This window comes from Numida meleagris, chromosome 20 (assembly GCF_002078875.1).
Source record: "Numida meleagris isolate 19003 breed g44 Domestic line chromosome 20, NumMel1.0, whole genome shotgun sequence".
NCBI classification, from domain to species: domain Eukaryota; kingdom Metazoa; phylum Chordata; class Aves; order Galliformes; family Numididae; genus Numida; species Numida meleagris.
In genome coordinates, this window is record NC_034428.1 from 1037838 (window position 1) to 1055322 (window position 17485).

Here is a 17485-nt window from a genome sequence, read left to right on the forward strand (position 1 = left end):
GCGTCCTGGGACTGGGAGCGCCCTGTGCTTTATTTACGGATGCTTCCAGGGGAAGGAAACCTCGTTAACGCTTTGATCAATCCAAGCTCTAACGTTTCTGACAGCGTTGTTTGCAGAGTGGAACTGCGATGCTTATTTATACAAAACATGAAGGCAGGAGTCGCCCCTTTCTCTCCCTGTTCTCGTGGGGCCGTGGCTCGGGCCGTGTCTGCTTGTAGGAAGGATGGCTGTAGGAAGGATGCTTGTAGGAAGGATGGCTGTAGGAAGGATGCTTGTAGGAAGGATGGCTGCACGTGGCACCTGGCAGTGTCTGCCCACGCTGGCGACCACGAGCAGCTCCCAGCAGGGCCGTGCATGAGAGTGCTGCCAGCTCTTTGATGGAAACAGGAAGGACTGGAACGGATGGAGTTGCTTCCCAGTTGGTTGAAAGCACGCTCCGGTGTTTCAGAAGCAGTCAGGGAGCGCTGAGCCCAGGCAGGCGCGTCAGCACGGTTTGATGAGGATAAAGAGAATGGAAGTGATTAATTACAGGCTAATCAGACAAGCCTTGAGTCCTTGGGGAGCGGGAAGCCAGCACCCAGGGAGGTGACCCTTTGTGCTGGCTGATGAGAAACCAGAGGGCACGGTGCCTTTGCACAGAGCTTTTCCATGGAGCCCCTTTGCATGGATGGAGGCAGCTGTTAGCAGGAGTTAAGAGTTTGTTTGCTCCTGCTCATGGGTTCATGGGAGGGCAGGTACAAAGAGCTGCGGGTACTGTGCTTTCTGTAGGACAGAGGATGGATGAGAGGCAGCAGGGGAGGTTTGGGTTGGATATTAGGAACAGTTTGTTCTCCAGGGGAGAGGTGATGCGTTGGCACAGGCTGCCCAGGGAGCTGGGGGTCACCGTCCTTGGAGGTTTCTAACGTGGAGAATGTGGCATTTGGGGACGTGGTCTGTGGGCACGGTGAGGGTGGGTTTGAGTTGAACTCAATGGTCTTAGCGGCCTTTCCCAACTTGAATTCAATGCTCCTATGTCGTTCTGAGCCAGTGGCAATGGCATAAGTAATTTCTCAGGCCTGCGTGAGAAGAGGGAGTTCGATGCTGCTTCTCGTGATCGCATCGCCCTTCTCCAGCTCTGTTGTTCGCTGGCGATCCGGCTGGTTCCTCGTGACCCGACGTGAAGCAGTTGCTGTTCGGATCACCCCCACCCCGAGCCGCTCCCGTGGCTCCGCCGAGGCCGCTCCGTTGCCGGCAGAGGGCGGCCGCGTCCCGGCCGTGTCCCCGCGGTGTCCCCGCAGCAGAGCACGGCCCAGGCCGGGAGCAGACGGGAGCCGGGAGCTCCGACAGCGCTCGGTGAGAGCAAGAAACACGACATGGATCCTCAGTAGCGGGAGGAAATGCGCAGAGCACGGTGTGGCTGAAGCACGCGCTTCTGGCAAAGCTGCAGCTCACTGCTCTTCCATCCAGCTCCATGCCTTGGAACGGCATCGCCTCCATTTTTCTACTTTCTTTTGAGAAGGAAATGCAAGAAGTGCAGCTTCTCAAGTGCAAATACATGCGCCTTGCTTACTGCCAAGCGTCAGGAGTTTGCCAGCAGCCGATTCATCTTTTTGCAACCTCCCCATCTATTTCACACGTCCGACTGAAGCGCAGCGTTTCCTGACCCGGCGTTGATCTTGGTTTGTAACTGGAAAATAAAGGTTGGCCAAGCCTCGGTGCAGCCCCTGCTCCTGGTGCTGTTCTGGGTGCAGGCTCCGTCCCAGCCCGCCCCGTCCCCGCTGTTCGTGCTCTGTGTGGAGCTGGGATTTGGGGCTGTTGTTGGGGCCACGCAGCCGGCTGACGAGCTGCGCATCGGGAGCCTTGGCAGCACGCACAGCCTGTTTTGTGGGACTAATTAAAGTAGCTGTCGTGTCTGTTGGTGAGGTGTGAAAATGCTTGGATGGAAAGCATCTCCAGTGCTCGCTAAGAGCTTCCAGATGGGCTTTGGGGTGAGAGTGCCGCTTCGGTCAGAAGAGAAATGGGGGGCAGAGCCGTGTGTCAGCGCAGGGACGCTGCCGCTCCCTGGCCCCACCGCGCTGCTTTGTTAATTCCCAGAAACGAGCTTTCAAACGATGACGCTGACTGAAGGTGACAGAGGGAGCAGGAGCTCGGCGGCAACATCTGTCCCACGAAACAGCGGCTTGTTTCCCATCCCATCGTATGAAACGAATTGACTCATTGTCTTCTGCTTAAATCTGGTGTCACCTGGGGGTGTTCTATTTCTGCTGCACCCTTGGGTGTGTGAAAGAGGGAAAGCCTGGCCTGGATGCAAGTGAAGTTTTCAAGCTGAGGTCCTGAGTCTCTCGGGGTCGTGTCTTTTATTGCTCCAACAGATGACTCTTACCCTTCGGAGCTGGTCGCATCACCTCGTTCCCCATCTTTTACACTAAATCTCCTGTTTTCAGACAAGGGTGAAAGAGCGTGTAAAACACCAGATGGGATTTGTGTTAGTAAATACAAGCTGCACATCGTGGACTGCTCTGCTCCTGCAGCTTGAACCGGTGCTGTCCTGCAGACCAGAAACCCAAAGCCTGTGCATTCCCTACGGCAGCGCTGAGCGTTCCCGCTGCCCCATTTGGGACCGTCACGTCTTCGTGGTGGCCTTCTCACTTATTTCAGCATTGGCTGGCTTAGCAGAAGTCCAAAAGAATTCCCAGCCATTAACAGAAATGACCGACAAACTGGGAAAGAGCCATTGCTGTGGATACCGGTTTGGACATCAGAAAATTCTGTAGAAGAATGTCCCTTTCTTGCCAATTTGGTACATTTGTCATGTTTTGTTGAAAATAACTGAGAAGTATTTCCTGGCTCCGTCCCGCGGCAGGGATGTGTGAACCAAACAGCTCTGCCCTTATCTTCGCCAAGCTGAAATATTTTCGGTTTCCCCCGAGCTCCCCGGGCGGGGATTAGCTCCTCGGCTGATTAAGGGCGTCGGGATTTTGGTGGAAACAAACAGCCCTTTGTTCCCCCCCCCACCCCTTTTTGTTTTTAGGGGAGGCCCCACCGGGACTTTCTTAGCAGAAGCGCTGGTGGTGCTTGACCAGAGCCAAGCTGGGGCTGGGCTGTGCAGAGCCTGGTGAGCTGCTTGGATGCGATGGCAAACGGAGACACCCACACATGGCACCTCGGAGGAGCAGGGCCCCCTCGCTCCGACCCACGAAGCAGCAGCGGCGTTTGGCTCCGCGCTCTGTTTTCCCTTCTGAGCTAGCAGTATTATATTTAGAAAGCAAATCCTCCGTGGATTTATTCAGTCCTGGGCTTCTCTGCTCATGCTACCAGGAAAGGAGCCAACTAGCTCCCGTGCCCGGCTGGGCGCTGTCTGACGAGCTCGCTTAACGCCGCCACCGAGTCCCTGGGTGGCACCAGCTCCCATCTGTGCTCACTTGGTTTGAACCCGAGCTCGTGAGCTGCAGTGAGCGCATTTCGTCTGATCCGAGCTCTCAGCTGATTCACCATGACCAGGGCCGTGCTGATTCAGGTGCCCGCAGAGCGTGGCCGCTTTGTTGGCTGTGGCTCGTAGCTACAAGCAGCACCACTCAAGCATTTCTGCATTCCTCATTCCGTCTGTAGCAGAGGAGCTGTCTGAAGGGGCTTGGGTGGGTGATGCTTTTTTGTTTCACTCCAACCACAGAGGTACAGGCAGCCCCAGGGAGCAGTTCTGCCTCTGTGCCATCTCCTCGAGCTGCTATTATGGGATATTTTCTGATACGGACCTGAAGGCTGCGGAAGCCTTTCCTAGACCCATCAGCCAACACCAGGTCACACTGAAGTCCCATCCCAGGGATGGGAGCTCGTGTTTGCAGCAGCATTAAGTCCTTCCTCATCCTGGGCCATCACCCCAAGCTTTACTCCTTTGCCTTCAACGTTCCCGATTTGCTGTAGGGGTTTCTGGATTGCTTTTGTGTTCTCTCTATGGCTGTTCCCTTTTCAGTGGAGAACAGTCAGAAGAAACCCGGTTCAGGCTCTGGGTGGTTCTGGATGAGTGAGGTTCAGCCAGTTGTGCTCACCCGAGTTCACCGACCCATGTCTGTGTGTGGAGTGAACTGAAGGCACCTCAGCACTTAGCACGCGGTTGGACTACGAAGTCCCGCATCTTCAGCTGTACTTTGTTTGGGTTCTTGCAAGAATTTAGTAAGGCCAAGACTGGATCAGAATGGAATTCCACGGGGATGGCCCAGGCACTGTGTACAGAACCCCTCTGATGCTGCTGGTCCCCCAGCTAGGAAGCCAGCACGACCTGCTGCTGCTGGCAGTGTGCTGCCATCTCCAGCCACCGCCTCGTACCTCATCAGCCGCAGTAAATTAGGTGAGGAGGAAGCTCGGGCTGGCTCAGACCTGGCCAAGCATAACTTAGGTCATAAGTTTCTGTTCAAGCCTGAAGTGCTCTCGGTACACGTGCCGTCCCGCGGAGCCGCTCGGCAAAGCCTTGCATGACTTTTTTAATAGCAGCGTAAGGAAATAGGAGACGGAACGAGTTTGTCACATCATTTGTTGAGCAGCAGCAGCTCCCATAGCGCTTCTGTCAGCGGGATGTAAGTGGGGTCTGCGTGGGGAGCTGCGCCCGGCCAGGAGGGGCTCCCAGGTCCTGGGGGTGGGGGAAGGGTTCTCTGGTTCGTGTTTGCAGCCAGGGAGCCGCATTCCAAGCAAGGATCATTTTGTATTGACAGCATCCTCATAACATTGCTGGCATGAGGGAGGCTGCCCAAAGCGTTTCTCGCAGTTTTGTGGCATCGCTGCACGTCAGCACCACCAGAAGCATTCGCAGGAAAAGCGTCAGCGCTGCTGGAACATCCCTGCTGGAAGGGTGCTCCAAGGAGGGGTGCTCCAAGGAGGGGTGCTCCAAGGAGGGGTGCTCCAAGGAGGGGTGCTCCAAGGAGGGGTGCTCCAAGGAGGGACTGGGGGCAGCGACGACAAGCTGTGACATCGGGGGGGGCTGGTCGGTCACCGGGCGCTCCGTGGTGCCCTGGGAGCTGCCCCCCGCGTGGATCCATCGGTTTGGGAGCACTCGTGGCCAGAGCCCACCATCCTTCCCAGCACCCCTCCTGAACTCGGCTCCTCTCCGTGCTCCGGAACCGTGCGTGGAATGCCGCTCATGGCAGCTTCAACCGCAAGTTTTAATTTGGAATTTTACTACAGCCAAATCAGACTTCTAAAAGCGGCGGCCCTGCTCTCTCACCGTCCCCCCCCCCCGCCGCCCCGGCTCAACCCCACGAGTTCATTGTTTCAAACCATTCCAGGAGCTAAGTGAGCCTTCTGAGCTCGCCTACTGGAAAACGCAGCGAGCTCTTCTTGCTTCGTGAAAAAGGTGAAACGAAATTCTGGGATCCGCGTTACAGGAGACGGGGTGGATTTCTCCGTAGAGCGGCTCCTCAGCTGAGCTCCGCTTTGTCCATGAAGGCTTTTTAGTTTCAAGGAAGGTGCGGGGAAGCTCTGCACGCCGCGGCAGCTTCCCCAGGTGCACGTTGTTAGCGGGTGGTGGGGGCTGATTGCCTAACAGCGAGCACCTGGGCTGGGGGGCAGCATCAGCACTTCGGCGTGGGTTAGAGCGCAGGGACCGGGCAGGCGACGATGCCACCTGGGCTGGATTGCTGTCACCTGGGCAGCGGGCTGCCTGCTGGGCACCCACGTCCATTCGTCTGTCTGTCCGTCCGTCCGTCCGTCTGTCCGTCCGTTCTCGCAGGCAGCCTCCCGGGCTGCTCCGCCGTCCGCACGCCGCCGTGAGCCCCCGCCCCGGCTCCCCGCCAGCCCCTGCTCTTCCCCCCCCCCCCCCCCCCTCCCCCCGAGGAATGCCGTGTCCCGGCGGCTGCAGGCGGCGCGGGGCCGGGGGCGGCGCTTCCCGGAGCGGCCCTCACCTGCGGGGGGCGGCGGAGCGGAGCGGAGCGTGCCCCGCGCACAGCCCCGCACTGAGCCCCTCCCGCTCGCTGCGCCTTTGTGGGGTTTTCTGTTGTTATTTCCCCTCTTTTTTTTTTTTTTTTTTTTTTTTGGCTCCTGCAGCCCGACACCGTTCCTCCCCTAACTTGCTGCAGGACCGCACTTCGTGCAGTCGTTTCAGGGTTTTTTTTTGTTTTTGTTTTTTTTCTTTTTTGCCCTTCCGTTTTACCTCTTTAACTTCCCAGCATGGGGCAGGAGCACTTTCGGATGCTGCTGTGGTGCTTTGGCTTTTTGGGTGGCATCCCCGGTGCTGCCGGCAATCACTACCGTTACCAATGGAGGAGCTGCTACCCCTGTTACCTGGGGCGTGCGGGATACGGCGTTGGCCACACCGAGATGCGAGCAGGTACGTGCTGGGCTCAGCCCCTGGTGGGTTTGTGCTGCCCTGGGGGTGGGTAGCGGGGGGTCGGGTGCTGCCCCGATTAGGGTGGGTAGCTGAGCCCCCAGGTGGGACCCTGGGCTGGCAGCAGTTACGTTTGCATCCCGGTGACCGTGCTTGTGTAGCAGCTTGGATTCTTATAGTCATGCTCTGGCAGATGCATTCTGAAAAGTGATTTTGGGAAGGGGGTGGGGGTTAGAAGGGAGAGTTGCTTTCTATCGGTTGCTGTACGGCTACGTGGCTTGGTTTAGCACGTTGGAAAGTTGGGTATTTGTGTGATGGTCAGAGGAGGTATTGAGTGAGGGGTCTGCAAGCGCTCCTACATCTGCCTCCTCGTCTCTGTGTGCTCAGCAGCAGGCAGGGGTTGAGGCTGCCTAAAGATGCTGGAAATAATAGAGAATATGTGAAGCCTGCAGAGGGCTTTGGATGCTTGTGAGTAGTGCGGGTATCAAGGAATGCGTTGTCTTATTGTGAGATAATCCCAATAAATAAACGCCCCAAGCTGTCAAGCATAAAAGCGATCTCAGTGCGTGTGCGAGATGTGGCTGAGCTCAGGAAATGGGGAGTTGTTACTGTTTGGAGATCAGACCACAGAATCGCAGAGCTCACATTGCAGCTGGTGCCTCCATCCCCAACTACATTAGTTGGTGTGGTTTCTCCAAGGCACTCAAGCTTTGCCTGGGATACAAACTTCTGATCCCAAAAGCAAAGTGAGCCTGATGAGCTGCAGTAGGGGCATCTCGTGGGCAGCCTGCTTGTGCAAACAGGGAATGAAGAGGTGCTTTGTGTAATGGCGGTGCGTATAATTGGAGTCTTGAGTGCTTTAAAGTCTGTTCTGTGTACACACAGCACTCTGCTGGATCCCTCCATTGGTGTCGAGTGGCTAATTGCAGTGCTGTGGATTATGCCCTCGTGCAGCCAACCTGGAAAGGAGAGATCATTACTCTCTGCTGGGGTCGTATGTGAAATCATCGCACCTGGAGGCCCCTATTCCCTCTGTGATCCTACAAAGCACAGCAGAACCCAGCACAGCTGTGTGCTCTCCTTTGGTTCTGTGGCTTGCAGCAGGCTGCCGGTGCCTTTGGTTTGGGCACCAAGGATGCTGCCCGTGTTCCCTGCCACGTGCTCGTACAGCCTGTGCGTGGGGTTGTGTTCCATCCCAATGGCGGAGAAGTGGGATAAAGTGGAGCTGAGAAGAAGGGTTTGAGCAGATGAGCGTAGCAGCAAGTTGGGAACCGGCCGCTGGCTTGTTGTTACGTGCTCCTCCGTCCCACCCTGAGTAATGTGCAATTATCGGCACCATCAGGAGACTGAAATGTGAGCATGGCTCGTAGGGGAGGGCTGCGCTTGAAGGCTAAAAGAGGTGAGGTGAGGACAAAGGCAGCGTTGGAGGCAAGGTAGCTGCTGGTCCTTGGCTGTTGTCAGAGCATCTGCTCCTGAAGTGTCCTTGGAAACTTCTGCTGCTGCAGTTGGTGCAGGTGTTGTGTGCGGATGAGCTACCAGCACCTCCGCTCTGTGTAGGAGCAGCTGCTATGAAAGTCCAGCAGGCCTGGAGCAGCCCCGTGGAGTTCAGGTTTGGGGTTTTTCCCCCTGGCACAGGGCTGTGTCCCATTGCTGAGCACCCCAGTGTGGTTGGGATCTCTCCTTCCAGCCTCACCGCTTGGTGAAACCGCTGAAAGCAGCTCTAACAAACTGGTACTGAGAAGATAAAGCAGCCGAATCCCACACGGGCTCATCTTGATGGATTTTAATTAACCATTTCCCTGCAGCCCGGCTCTGTAATCAGGCTAATTGCCGCAGGGTTTACAATCTGCTTAGCTGGAGAGCAAACCCTCGCGGCGTATCGGCTGCCTCTGCCTGCAGCTGGGATTCCTCTCCTCCTCCTCAGCCTCTGGCAGGAGATAAGCTGCCTCCCAGCAAAGCGCTCGGGAATTTGCAGAGCTGCCGTGGCTGTGTTGCTGCTTTCCTTCCCCTAACGCAGCGCTGCTGTTCGGGATCAATCTCGGCGCTGCCCCACCAGGGAGCTGTGTGTGGTTGGGCTGTGCAGCTCTGCAGCCCCTGCACTCTGCAGCCCTTCCCCTGCCATCCCGTGGCTGCTCTGTGGGCTTGGAAGGAGCGCTCCCATTAAGGGACTCTGAGAGCATCAGCTGCTGCCTCGCCGCGCCCGTGTCCATGCAGACAGCAGCGTGAGCTGCTGTATCCTTACACAGCCCGGGGTTTTCCTAACCCTGTGCCAGGTTCTGCTTCCAGCACTCGCTGTGTTTGGTTTTGGCACTGCTGCTGCCCTGCCAGCGCTGGCTGGTGCTGTGCTCCCGGCGGGGCTGCTCACTGCTCACTGCCCGCTCAGGGGACGAGTCTGCGTGCTTCTCGCTGCCCTTCCTCGGCATGCTAATTCCAAGCAGGTTTTGTCAGTTCTCCAATAGGAAAATCGCTTCGGCACGTCATGAACCGCATCGCGTGGAGTGGAGTGCTGCCATCTCCGTGCTCCCAGTGCTTTGTGCCAATGCAACGTGACCCACGTGGGTGCACAGTCCCTGTCCCCATGCAACCCAGTGCCATCGGTTTTTGGCTTCAGGTTGGAGTTGAAGGGAAGTGGTAGAATGTTCCCTGGAATTCAGACCAAAGAACTTTGTTACTCCACGTACAAATTACCCAGGCCTCAGTTTTTGTGGTCTTGAGCAAACTCAGAATGGAAAATGTTGGTCCCCAATAGAATGAACGCCGACCTGCACAGCTCCACAGCCTGCACCTCGCACACCCGCTGTCCGTGCGTGCAGAAATTCTGCTCCCGTGCTGATTCTTTGACTCTTTCCATCACATATTGGGTCTCCATTGAGCTTTACATTTCTTCTCAGCTCTGGAAATGAATCCTAGTATTTAAAGGCAATGTAAGAGCTGTGAAAATCTGGCCAGCATTTGGCAGAAGGATTTTCTGGCACAGAGGCTGCCTTTTGTTCAAGGGCACGTGGGCTGAACAATAGGGACAGACACATGGAGCTCTGCTGGGAGGGGCTGGGAGCTGCAGTTGGGCTTCTCACCTTTGGGCACTGATCCTTGCTCCATTCGCTTTGCATCCTTCCCCCTCCCTGCAGCCCTTAGCATTAGGTGGTGGCTCTCGCCATTCAGGTCAGAAATGGACCATCCATTTGTGGTCCAGATGGAGGGATCTGCCTTCAACAGAGAGCAAGGGGATGCAGAACACCGCTAAACCTGCAGCCTTCAGGACGGGTGGCTCTGGGGAAGTGCTGCAGCAGCGTGCTCATTGATCCTCTGGAGACATGGTGGTGTGCCTCCATCTGGGAAAAGGGACTGCTGGAAGTTGAGCAAGAGAAAGGATGGTTTACACTGATTGACAAACAAGATGCATTTTTTTCAGATTGCATGCTTGTCCTTGAAATCTCTTAAATTGCTTGGCTGCTTAAACTTGATGGAAATAGCAACGCTGTTCCTGATGCATTCATTCCTCAAATCTGGAGTCACTCAGCAGAGGATAAATAATTCTGACTTCAGATACTGTCGTGCCCACTTCTCTGACATTCTTTTCCTTTCCTTCTGCAGATGTTGATGAGTGCCAGGTCCACAACGGGGGATGCCAGCACAGATGTGTGAACACCCTGGGATCCTATTACTGCGAGTGCAAGCCGGGCTTTCGCCTGCACACAGATGGCAGAACCTGCATTGGTCAGTCAAAGATTTTTGTGTTTCTTGGGAATGCCTGACTCTTCATAGCCCTCCTCATACCTGGAGGTGCATGCTGTTGTATGCAGAGTGGTTGACGTTGGCTTACACTCTTGCATCATGGCCCCTTTCCCAGGTAACAGTGATAGGATGAGAGGGAATGGCCACAAGTTGCTCCAGGGGAGGTTTGGGTTGGGTACAAGGAAACATTTCTTCTCCAGAAGAGTGGAGAAGTATTGGAACAGGCTGCCCTGGGAGGTGGTGGAGTCTCCATCCATGGAGGTGTTCAGTGTGTGGATGTAGCACCTGGGGACGTGGTCCCGTGGACGTGGTGGGGGTGGGTTGGGGTTGGACTTGATGCTGGCACGGCTCATCCAGAGCAGCAGAGCTGCACCAAACACTGATGGCTTTTGTTCTTGGCACTTTTGCGACAGAAATACACATCTGTGTGTGTCTGTGCCCTGCTGTCAGCACGGCTCGGTGCTGGCCCATTAGGGCAGGGGTGTTGAGGGATGGAAATAAACATCTTCTTCCTGTAAAAGTTCAGAAGAGAGCCATGGATCAGCAGTTGTTCCCCTGCCCAAAGCTCGGCGCGGTGCTGGGATGGCTGCAGGGCTGGCTCGTGCCTGGCCCCGTTGTAGTTGGTGTTGCAGACGGTAAAGGAAGGCGCAGTGCAGGGGATAAACCAGCACAATCTTTCAGCAGTTCCACAGGCACCTGTAAAATGGGGTTGTTAGGGGTGTGCTGTGGGTCTGCTCAGCACCTTTCGTTGTCTGCAGCGCAAAGTCCTGCATTGCCTTTGTTGTTCCATTATAGTGGATCTCTGATGACTTTAGTACAGAAGAGAGGGGAGGAAAACGGAGCCGACATTTCTGCTGAAAGTGAGATAGAGCAAAAAGAGCCATTGGACGTCCTGAAATCACCCCTCTTTATCAGAACCACATGGCAGGAGGCAGCGAGCTGACATCTTTGGGCCTTCTCCACGGTTCCAGCGTGGGGGAGGGACTCCAGGGCCAAAGCAGAGAGCTCAATCTGAGCCCGTTGCTTGTGTTGGCCAGCAGAAGGGCGAGATGGTCTGCATTAACACAGCGTGGCTCTGGAAACTGTCTGAGGTTGGAATAAATCGGGTCGGGATTACGTGGCGGAGCCCTCTCCGCATTAGGAGCGTTCGGATGAAGAAATCTCGACTTTAGCAGGGCTTTATATCGTGCCATAGGGATTTGTGTGAGCTTGGTCCTACGTGATGGGATCCCACTGGGGTGGGGAGGCAGGGTGATGGGGATGGGAACGTGGGGATCCTGCAGCAGAGCAGTGGGTGCCTCCATCCTGCAGTGCATGCACCTTTGTGCCACCCTGTGTCCCGGGTGCAGGTCCAGCAGCGCTCAGCCCTGCAGACGATGAAACCTCATCTGCGGAAAATCTGTCTGAGCTCTAATTACAAAAAGCTGCGTGATGCGCAGGATGACACTGGGTTTGGCAGCGGCGTCGCAGAAAAGCTGAGCTTAGGGAAAGCATCTGGGAATGGAAATATTTTTAGAGCGGTTCTGTAAACAAAGGAAGAAAAGGAGCAGTAATTAGAACAAGGGCTGAGGGCTGCGCCGTGCCAGGAGCCGGCTGGGAGACCCCGAGCACATGGAGCAGCACCCAAAGCGCCGCCGGCGTGTTTCGTTTGTTGTGCCTCGTTATTCCTGCTCTGAAATGGGATTTGTTCCTCCTGCAGCAAAACTGAGCGCCCTGACCTATGCTCTGTGCTGCTCCCTGCTTGTCCCCGTGTGCCACGTACAACATGAGCGTGCTGGCAGGGCTGTGCTGCTGCTCCCGTTACCCTTGGTGCCATGTGGAGCACGTGGGCTCTTGCTCACTGCCTGCAAGCTGGGAGCGTGAGGCTCCAATGGGGTCACTGGGCTCTGGGAATGCATTCCCTAAAGGCAACCTAAGGGGAATTTTGGTGTCCTTGTGTCTAAGTTACCCTGCCTTACAGCATCTCCATCATCATCCTCTGCTTAAGTCGTGTTGTGGAGAAGAATCTGAGCTTTGGGTTTTTCCACTCTTATAAATGTCTTCCAAAAGTATGCAAAGAGTGCAGTTATTCAGACTGCAAATTCATGGGATCACTGCATCCTGGGAGGTTGTTTTAGATGTAAGATGTGTTGGCTGGTTATAGATCGGCCAAGTATTTTTCCCCATAAGGAAAAATTTTGGCAGGCTTCGGCATTGTTTTACTTCTTTTATTTAAAAAAAAAAAAAGGCACTCCAAGCGCAGCTCCATTATTTATGGATGTTTTTGAATGTACATTATTAAACACTTAAATATAGCAGAAATGTTCGATGGCCACCCATCTCTGCCCTGTAGGTCTGACCCTTAGCTCTGCAGTCACCTCAAATACTTCTGCTGTCTCCTTCCAAATGGATTAAAGGAAGCAGGGAAGTAACACAGACTGCTCGTTCTCACTCCAGCCCTGCACTGTGTATGGCAACGCTGTGACCCTATGAAGTCATATTTATTCCCCAGAATGCCTGGTTGGTTAATCAAAGGCATGCAAAGGGAAGCTAGCTGTTTGATAGCACAGATAGAGGGCTGCATGTACCTGACCTAAAAGCAATACAAGTGCAAGGCTGACGCTTCATTTCATCTGTCAGCTGCTTTTTTTTCCCCTTCAACATGCCCCTTTGGCCCTAGTTCTGTCAGCTCAAAACTCTTTGTAGGAGCTGACCCTTGCATGTGATGGTCACCATCAGACTCAGGCTGCAGTGGTGCAGGAGCCATCGGTGCCTGCTCAGCATCAGGGCTCCTCTGCAGGGGCCTGGCTTCACCGTGGGACCTTCAGCTTCCTTATAGGGTTTCTCAGAGTCAGGGTCGTCTCCCACTGGTTAGGTGCTGGTGCTCTGGGTGTGACAAAGCTGCTGCTCCTGCACTGCTGCAGCACTTATGGCTGCAAGGTCTGCCCATCTCCAGCTGCACTTCACCCCTTGGGTGCTTATCCTGCAGAGCAGTCTGGGACTATAAAAGAGTGGGAAGGAAAACGCTATTTAAAGCTGATTAATCATAGTAAGCTCCTAAAGAGGGGGGGGAAGAAAAGCCAATCCACATCTTTGGCCCTAAGACGTGTTTTGGGCTGTAACCTAGGCAAACCCTCTGTTTTCTGCCTGTTTGAAATCCTCTGGGCCTTGCACAAGCACCCCAGCAAGGCTGCAGGCGGGCAGGGAGCCTGCTCCCATTCCTGTGCCCCGCTCTGCCAGGAGGGAGCTGCTCTGCCCCTGCACTGCAAGCAAGTGCACCCAGCTTGACCTTCCTGCAGCAGGCTCCCAGGATGGGACGTGTCACACCAGGTCAAAGCGAGGACACGCGGGAGGGCACACGAAAACGCTTCCCCTTGAACGCTCCCAGAAGAAGCGATGGTGCCTGCATGGCCTCGCCTCGTGTAATTGCTGTCTTTTGCACGGCTCGGAGCCAGGAACCTAATTTCCCATGTTGTTTTGTGACAATAAAATTGGACCACGGCTGAGTGCAGCTCTCGGAGCAGCCATGCAGTGCAATGAGCGGCGGCGTTGCGCTCGCCCCGTCTGAGCCAAGCCGTGAGGTCTTAGCTTTCCTGTAGCAGCAATGCGCCGTTAGCCCACCTTGAAAACTCCCACAGCTTTCCAGCTGCAAGCCCTGTGACGGCGCTTTGGGATGATGTTTCTTGTGCTTCCCACCCCAGCGCTGAACTCGTGCGCGGTGAACAACGGCGGCTGTGAGCACGACTGCGTGCAGCTGACGCCCAACCAGCACCAGTGCCGCTGCCGCCGGCAGTACCGGCTGCGGGAGGACGGCCGGCGCTGCGCCCGTGAGTGCTGGGCCGAGGGGGAGGGATGGCAGCCCTGCATCCTGGGGCTCCGTGGGTCATCGCTTCTTCTCTCTGCCCCAGCACGGAGCCCCTGCGCTGAGAGGAACGGGGGCTGCACGCAGCTCTGCCGCGATGTCCGGGGAGCAGCGCGCTGCGAGTGCCACCCCGGCTACCGGCTGGGCCCCGACGGCAGAGCCTGCCAAGGTGAGCTCCCGTGGGGCTGAGCGGCGTTCCCGCTGCTTGGGGAGTCGGTGGGGCGATGCCGAGGGATGCGCCGTCAACGTTCTTCTAAGGCCGCTGCTCTTCCCGGTTTTTCCCCTTTGCAGATGTGGATGAGTGCTCGGCCGGGCTGGCCGCGTGCGCGCACCGCTGCCTGAACACCCACGGCTCCTTCGCGTGCGCCTGCAACCCGGGCTACGAGCTGGGCGCGGACGGCAGGCAGTGCTACCGTGAGTGCCGCGGTGGGATGGGAGCTCTGAGGGTCAGAAGAGGGGAAAAAAAGGGGGGGGAGGAGGGGTCCTGCTGATGGAGAGCGCTTGGATATCGCCTGCTGAGAGCGGGCCGAGTCACAGCAAGCTCCATGGGCAATGGTCAGGGCTGTTGGCTTCTCCCAGCAAGAGAACTCATCCTCAGCTTTGAAGTTACCATGGCAGCGGTTTACTCGGAGCTGCTTGGCTCCACACGGGCCAAGTCCCGCTCTTGGGGACTGCGCTGGATGAGTTTGGTTTGGTCAGCTGTAGATGCGTAACCGAAGGAGGAATTGAGCTAATGATGTGATCGCATCTGCTCCCATCAGGAAGAGAAATAAACACGATTCTGTTCGAGAGTGAGCCAGATTGCCATATGCCTTTGTTCAGCCAAAGCACATCAGCAGAGAGAGCCTGAAGCAATTCAGAGCAATGCAAAGAGCTAGGTGCTGTTGGCATCTCTCTTCCTAAGGGCATGGCTGATCTCACGCTGCGTGTTCTGTAGAACAAAATCCCATAGCTCAGTTTCGGTAGCATCCACCCTCGCCTGTTGGGTGTTCTTGGATGAGCACGCGCTTTTGGCAGGTTTCTTCCCTGCAAAGCCCTGGCTGGCCACATCTTAGTAGGGAAGGAGAAAACATTCATCTTTCGAAATCTGGAAGTTAGCTTTCCGCCGTGGCACAGCTTTTGTTTTCTACATGCACAGACCCACTGGGGAGCACCGAGCTCCTCTTCTTTCATCTTTCTTGGGCCTGAATGCACCAAAACCTCAAGAATGTCCTTGTAGGCGGCAGCTATTTTTCTGAGGTTCAAAACTGACTCAGAGCTCCACGGTACTTTTAGTCTAAGGAAGCTTCATTGGCTAGCCTGGAGTTTACAAGAACTTTGCCTAGCTACGGAGATGCGTGGCTGCTCTTGGTGCTTGCCCCTTGCATTGGGACGTGTCAGTCGCTGCCTTTCCTGGCTGCAGGCGTCTGGATGTTCACAAATCTCAGCTGCTCCTGTTCCCAGCTGGCATCTGAACAGCTCTGTGCTGGGAAGGCAGAGCCAGCTCCGGTTGGCAGCACATCCCGCAGCTGGTCAGGAATGGGAGCAGCGCTGTCTGCAGTCTGCTTCATCTCAGCCTGACCGTGAGCCTGTCCCCGAGGGGCTCCATGGGGTTATTTTTGTGCAGCCCTTCCCAGCCCAGCATCTGTTCCCATCCCTTCCCTGCACGCTGCTCAGCGGGGCCGTGTACCAAAAGCAGACGCAAGGAGCATGTGCCTACGGCGCTGGGCACTGACAGCGTGCCTTCTGCAGGGATAGAGATGGAGATTGTGAACAGCTGTGAGACCGACAACGGTGGCTGCTCCCACGTGTGCCACCACAGCAGCGCCGGCCCCATCTGCTCCTGTAACTCGGGCTACCAGCTGCAGGATGACCAGAAGACGTGCACTGGTAAGGCGAGGCTCGCTCCTTGCTTTTGCAAATCTATGCCAAGCTACGAGGAACCCCATGTATTAGCTGCCATGTGCATACATACCACGAGGCTGGATGGAATGCAATGGAGCAAAGTTAACAACTGCAGTTACCTCTGCAGGTACTGACACCCAGCACCTTTTGGTTTTATTTAGACATCAACGAATGCGAGGACGGCTCTCACTGCTGCATGCAGGACTGCTACAACTACCCTGGGGGCTACGAGTGTGCCTGCCACGCCGGGTACCGGCTGCACGCCGGCGGCTGTGCCTGCGATGGTGAGCAGGGTGCAGGCAGCGCGGTGCTCTGCTGCTGGGGCTGCGTGTTCTGTCCTTGCTCCTGCAGGTTGACAGCCGTCCCTTGGGCCAGCACAGCTATGGGGCTTTGAATTCAGCGACTTCAAGTCGGGCAGTCTCACAGTTGCTCCGGGTCTGAGTGCAGCAGTAATTCATGTGCATCGTTTTTTCAGTGTTGGAGTGAGCGTTGCCTGTAATTTCCATCTTTGAGGAGTTAGAGGCAAATACAAGCATCCGTATAAAACACAGCTAACCTGGGGACAAATGCAAGCTTTAACAAGGAGAAGTTGTTCTGCATGGTTGTGAGCAGCCAGGCTCCTCTTTGAGTTGCTCCCAGCTCATCCCACTTATGGAGCCATGCAATCACTGGGGTTGGAAGGGGCCCTTAAAGGCCATCTGGTCCCACCCCCCTGCAGCGAGCAGAGGCTCTCCATCACTTGGGCATTCTCCCTCAGCTTTTAGAGCCAGTTGCTTTGTGTACCCAGTGAGGGATGCTGCCACCTGCTGCTGTCCCCTTTGTGTTCTAGACGTGGATGAGTGCTCCTCCAACAACGGCGGCTGTGAGTACACGTGCCAGAACCAGGTGGGATCCTTCCAGTGTGGCTGTCCTGCTGGGTACAAGCTGGATGGAGACCGGAGGGGCTGCGTCCGTAAGTGCTGTGTGCTGAGCACCCTGTGCCCATCCCCCTCCAGCAGCACCGCAGAAACAACCTGCACCATCAGGAGCATCAGAGTGCCTGCCCTGCCCAGCCCTGAGGCTTTGTAGGCTGTGCAGCCCCTGCTGCAAGTGCCACGCTTAGCCTGGTGGCGTGGCTTTTAGCCCCGTGGAGGAAGGGAACCAGTATCTGTAGCTGATGTGTGCTCATTCCAAAAGTAGACCACGCTGCAGTGCATCCCTTAGTTTTGTTGGGTGGGCAGCCTGCCCCCAGACAAGCCAGCAAGTTGGAAAATCCGAGTGGGAAGGAATGAATCACTGCTGGAGAGATGAGTGCTGAAGCAGATGCACCAACCCCGTACTGACGTTCTGGTTTCCCTTTGTCGTGGCAGAGGTTCTGCCCCATTCCCCACCCTCAGATGGGCTCTTTTCCATTTTCTCCCCATGACTTTGTGGTTTCGGTGGCTGCTCCCCCAGCCGTACAGGACCCGGTGGAAGCCCTGGATGCTCGGCGTCCCATCATCCGCCCCATCCCACACGTCGCCATCCTGCGGGACGAGCTCGCCCAGCTCTTCAGCGACGACTACGAAGAGGAGGAGGAAGAGATGGAAGCAAGAGGAGAGCACACGCTTTCGGAAAAATTCGGTGGGTGTTTCGTGGCTGCGGTCCTTCTGCTTGGAAGCCTCCAGATTTAATTGTGGGTGCTGGGTTTGCGCTTTGTGCACGCACCGGCAGCTGCAGGCTGTAACGTTGGGGGTGCTGGGGGCGGTCCTGGG

At 56.0% G+C, this 17485-nt stretch overlaps 1 protein-coding gene across 6 annotated transcripts in view; it reads left to right on the plus strand.

Annotated features, from left to right (window-relative positions):
* MEGF6 (multiple EGF like domains 6) overlaps positions 1 to 17485 on the plus strand; it is a 35919-nt gene that overhangs the window by 8289 nt on the left and 10145 nt on the right. For 3 of the 6 annotated variants that reach the window (XM_021417429.1, XM_021417428.1, XM_021417434.1), the window contains 8 exons: positions 9887 to 10009; positions 13708 to 13833; positions 13915 to 14037; positions 14160 to 14282; positions 15600 to 15737; positions 15914 to 16036; positions 16582 to 16704; positions 17187 to 17354. In XM_021417429.1, the coding sequence (XP_021273104.1) occupies positions 9887 to 10009; positions 13708 to 13833; positions 13915 to 14037; positions 14160 to 14282; positions 15600 to 15737; positions 15914 to 16036; positions 16582 to 16704; positions 17187 to 17354 (1047 nt within the window). Of the gene's footprint in view, positions 1 to 3036; positions 5324 to 5884; positions 6296 to 9886; positions 10010 to 13707; positions 13834 to 13914; positions 14038 to 14159; positions 14283 to 15599; positions 15738 to 15913; positions 16037 to 16581; positions 16705 to 17186; positions 17355 to 17485 lie in introns of those variants that run through there. The other 3 variants (XM_021417431.1, XM_021417430.1, XM_021417432.1) reach the window with 3 other exon arrangements.